The sequence below is a fragment of the Arachis duranensis genome, chromosome 1 (assembly GCF_000817695.3).
Source record: "Arachis duranensis cultivar V14167 chromosome 1, aradu.V14167.gnm2.J7QH, whole genome shotgun sequence".
Classification (NCBI taxonomy): Eukaryota; Viridiplantae; Streptophyta; class Magnoliopsida; order Fabales; family Fabaceae; genus Arachis; species Arachis duranensis.
Genome location: NC_029772.3, coordinates 70,170,187 through 70,173,198, shown reverse-complemented (window position 1 = coordinate 70,173,198; position 3,012 = coordinate 70,170,187). Strand labels below are relative to the sequence as shown.

At 32.1% G+C, this 3,012-nt stretch overlaps 1 protein-coding gene across 2 annotated transcripts in view; it reads left to right on the top strand.

Annotated features, from left to right (window-relative positions):
- Nucleotides 1-689: 689 nt before the first annotated feature.
- LOC107494748 (uncharacterized) overlaps nt 690-3,012 on the top strand; it is a 3,929-nt gene continuing 1,606 nt past the window's right edge. Inside the window, exons 1-4 of one of the 2 annotated variants that reach the window (XM_016115787.3) lie at nt 690-980; nt 1,447-1,517; nt 2,031-2,164; nt 2,536-2,976. In XM_016115787.3, the coding sequence (XP_015971273.1) occupies nt 1,491-1,517; nt 2,031-2,164; nt 2,536-2,976 (602 nt within the window). In that variant the 5' untranslated portion in view covers nt 690-980; nt 1,447-1,490. Of the gene's footprint in view, nt 981-1,446; nt 1,518-2,030; nt 2,165-2,535; nt 2,977-3,012 lie in introns of those variants that run through there. The other variant, XM_052254184.1, reaches the window with a different exon arrangement.

The following is a 3,012-nucleotide window of genomic DNA, read 5'->3' as shown; positions in this document are numbered from 1 at the left end:
CTTAAAATTAAATAAAGTAACATAGATAAACAAATAAAAAAATAAAAAATTATTTAATCTTATATAAAATTTATCTATAAAATTCTGTACCCAAAAATGAATTTAATTTTAGTATATTAATAATATAAAATATTTTATATAATCATTCAATTCAATTAGATTTATCTATTTAGGTCATTATTGAAAATAAATTTAAGATACCAACATACAATTACTTTAAATTAAGCAACAATTATCAATACTATATAAGAGACACACTATTCCACTAAGTGCATGTTTGGGTGTCATTATTTTATTAAAAAAAGATCTTTTTTCAATGAAAAAAGATCTTTTTTATTTTTTAACATGTTTGGCAAATTTCCAGTAGTAAAAGTAAAAGCACTAGTAAAATCAAAATAAGATCTTTTTTGTGAAGCTGTAAAATGTATTAAAATTAATTAAATAATATATATTATAATAAATTATATTAATATTTAAATATCTAATCAAATCAATTTGCTGATATAATTAAGTCATGGTAATAAATTGTATTGAATGAGTTAAAATAATTAAATCGAGAAACACTCTCCAGAAGATGCCACGTCAGCTCCATCATTAAGTGCAGACGATTTTTATATAATAGAATAGATTTCTACTATGCTTCCTCGTTATATATAAATTTAAATTAAAATAAACTTGCATCTTATCGTTACTTATCAATGTAGAAAGCATTGAGAAGATTACAATATCGCTTCCCCTATCTTCTTGTTCCTCTATCTACCTTCGTGTTCGGTTAGGGTTTACAGAACCTCCAAAATCTCCTCCTCTTCCTTCAATTGCCACTCGCCACCGCCACACCTATCACGTCCACCGTCCACCATAACAAATGCGTTTTATCGGTCCATGATTGAACCCTATCTAGCCGCATCACACAGCATCGCAATTCCTCAGCACTTTTCCTTTTTTCGTAGCTTGTGAAACCACAAGCAGTGTTTGATACGGTACCATACTTTTGTTCCTTCTGTTTTGAGCAATACGTTTTCTTCTTTTTCATTCTTTTGGCCATTGATATGCAGATAAATACAAAATAATTCGTGCACTGTGTCCTCTTAAGTTCCCCTTACCTGTTCAAAATCCGAAATTTAGCCTGGCATTGTTGTTTTCTATTTTAACTATTTTTTTCACAGTTGAATTTTCATGAATTGATGTCGTTGACATTTCCGTTTTTTTTTTTTCAAAAAAGATTATTAGCTTTCTTGTAAATTCAGCTTCAATGAGTAATATGTTGGATGCAGTGGTGCAACTCCTAAAGTTCAAAATTGAAATGTTAATGGGTTTTAAAATGTCCAAAATTTCTTGAAGATGGTTTTCTAAGTTTAAGTTCTCTGTATATTTTATGTAGTATTTTCTAGTTTTTTCTTTTGTTTACCTAACTCTCTGACTTTATTTTTTGGTACCGTTTCGAAGAGGTCCCGTCTAGCGGATAATTCTGTGTTTTGGGGACTTAAAAAATGGCATTGGTTGCCCATCAACCACAGGTACTTAGATTGGATTTTTACTTCTCATTTGGCCTGCTATTCTCTTATTCGATTGTATTTTATCCAATGTTATTCATGTTAGAATATTATGGTGTAGTCCTTTCTTATGGTAGTATTATGGTGTTGGAATACTATCAATGTCAATTTTCAAGGGAAGTTCTTTTGTCATTATCAATAGTATTTTTTTGTATATTTAGCAGACTGGTAGTATTCCTTCATGAATCATGATGCCTTTTTGGTGGCAAGGATTGTGTTTTCACATTGAATTTAATAACTGCATCATCAGAGATGTCAAGATTTATGAAATACCTCCAAGATGAAATTTTACATAAGAGCTGAGCCCATAACATGTCTATCTCAAAGTCTTTCTTGAGTTTAACTTTAATATCTTCTCATCTACTTTTTTGGGGTATTTTTGACATGCATTCGGTTCTGTCTTTGATCAGATTAAAAAAAATGGATATATCAAACTTTGACTTAATAAATATAAATGATTTGCTTTATTTTCTGCAGGGCTTGTATATGACATTTTCATCAAGGCGTTCCTTGTGCAGCAAGAGGTTGAAACTGAAGCAGTGTTTAACAAAATCTCACTTGATTGGCAGAGCAGATTGGCATTGCATATCAAAGCAGAATATTTGTTTAAGGTGGAAAAATTGTGTTGCTGGTGTGGAAAGTAAATATGCTCTGTTATGTATGGGCCACTATTTATAAGAAGTTTAAGATCTTGAAACAAATTAATGAGTTAACATTTTGATTTAACTTAAGGAGCTCTTTGAAATATGACTAAAGAAAAATTCAAGACTTAATTAATCAATCACATTTAATTATCCATGCATAGTTTCCACTCATTGCATTGGCAGTTCATATTACTGATATTTGATGGGTTGCTCATGCCACATCTATTGATTGTTGACATAAAAAAAAAGATGTCCTTGGAGTTTTTATATGTACTGAACTTGCATGTTAACACAAAAGATCATTTTTCTGCTTTATGTAAAGGATTTCTTGTTTCCAGTGTAGGGCCTCCGTGCATTAGTGGCTTCAAGGTTAAACCTATGAGGATTGCAGGCTTCAAAGGCACTGCTCAAAATGATGATTCTGTAACCAAAGCTAATGGATTGAAGGTCCCCAAAACTTCTGTTAGACTAGAAGAGAGTGGGGAATTCAAATCAGAATCTCCAAATGGCCGCAGTGTTCCAGTCTCTTTTGCCGCCGAAGCAGATGAGAGCCTTGCACCGTCACCTGTTATTCATAAACTTTTCAAAAAATGGCTGACTATGCTGCGCACACAACCATCAAATCAAGAAGGGGAGAAGATTTTGGGAGAGCCTCCTCCGGAGGTTTTACCAAAAACTCTAGAAGGGGCAGAAAGGAATGAAAAAGTTGAGATTTTGAAGGTGGCTTGGTCCCATTTTGTATCCCTGGATGCAACAATAAAGATTCCGTTAATAATATTGTAAGTACCACGCTTGTTTGGTCACTCCATTTATAG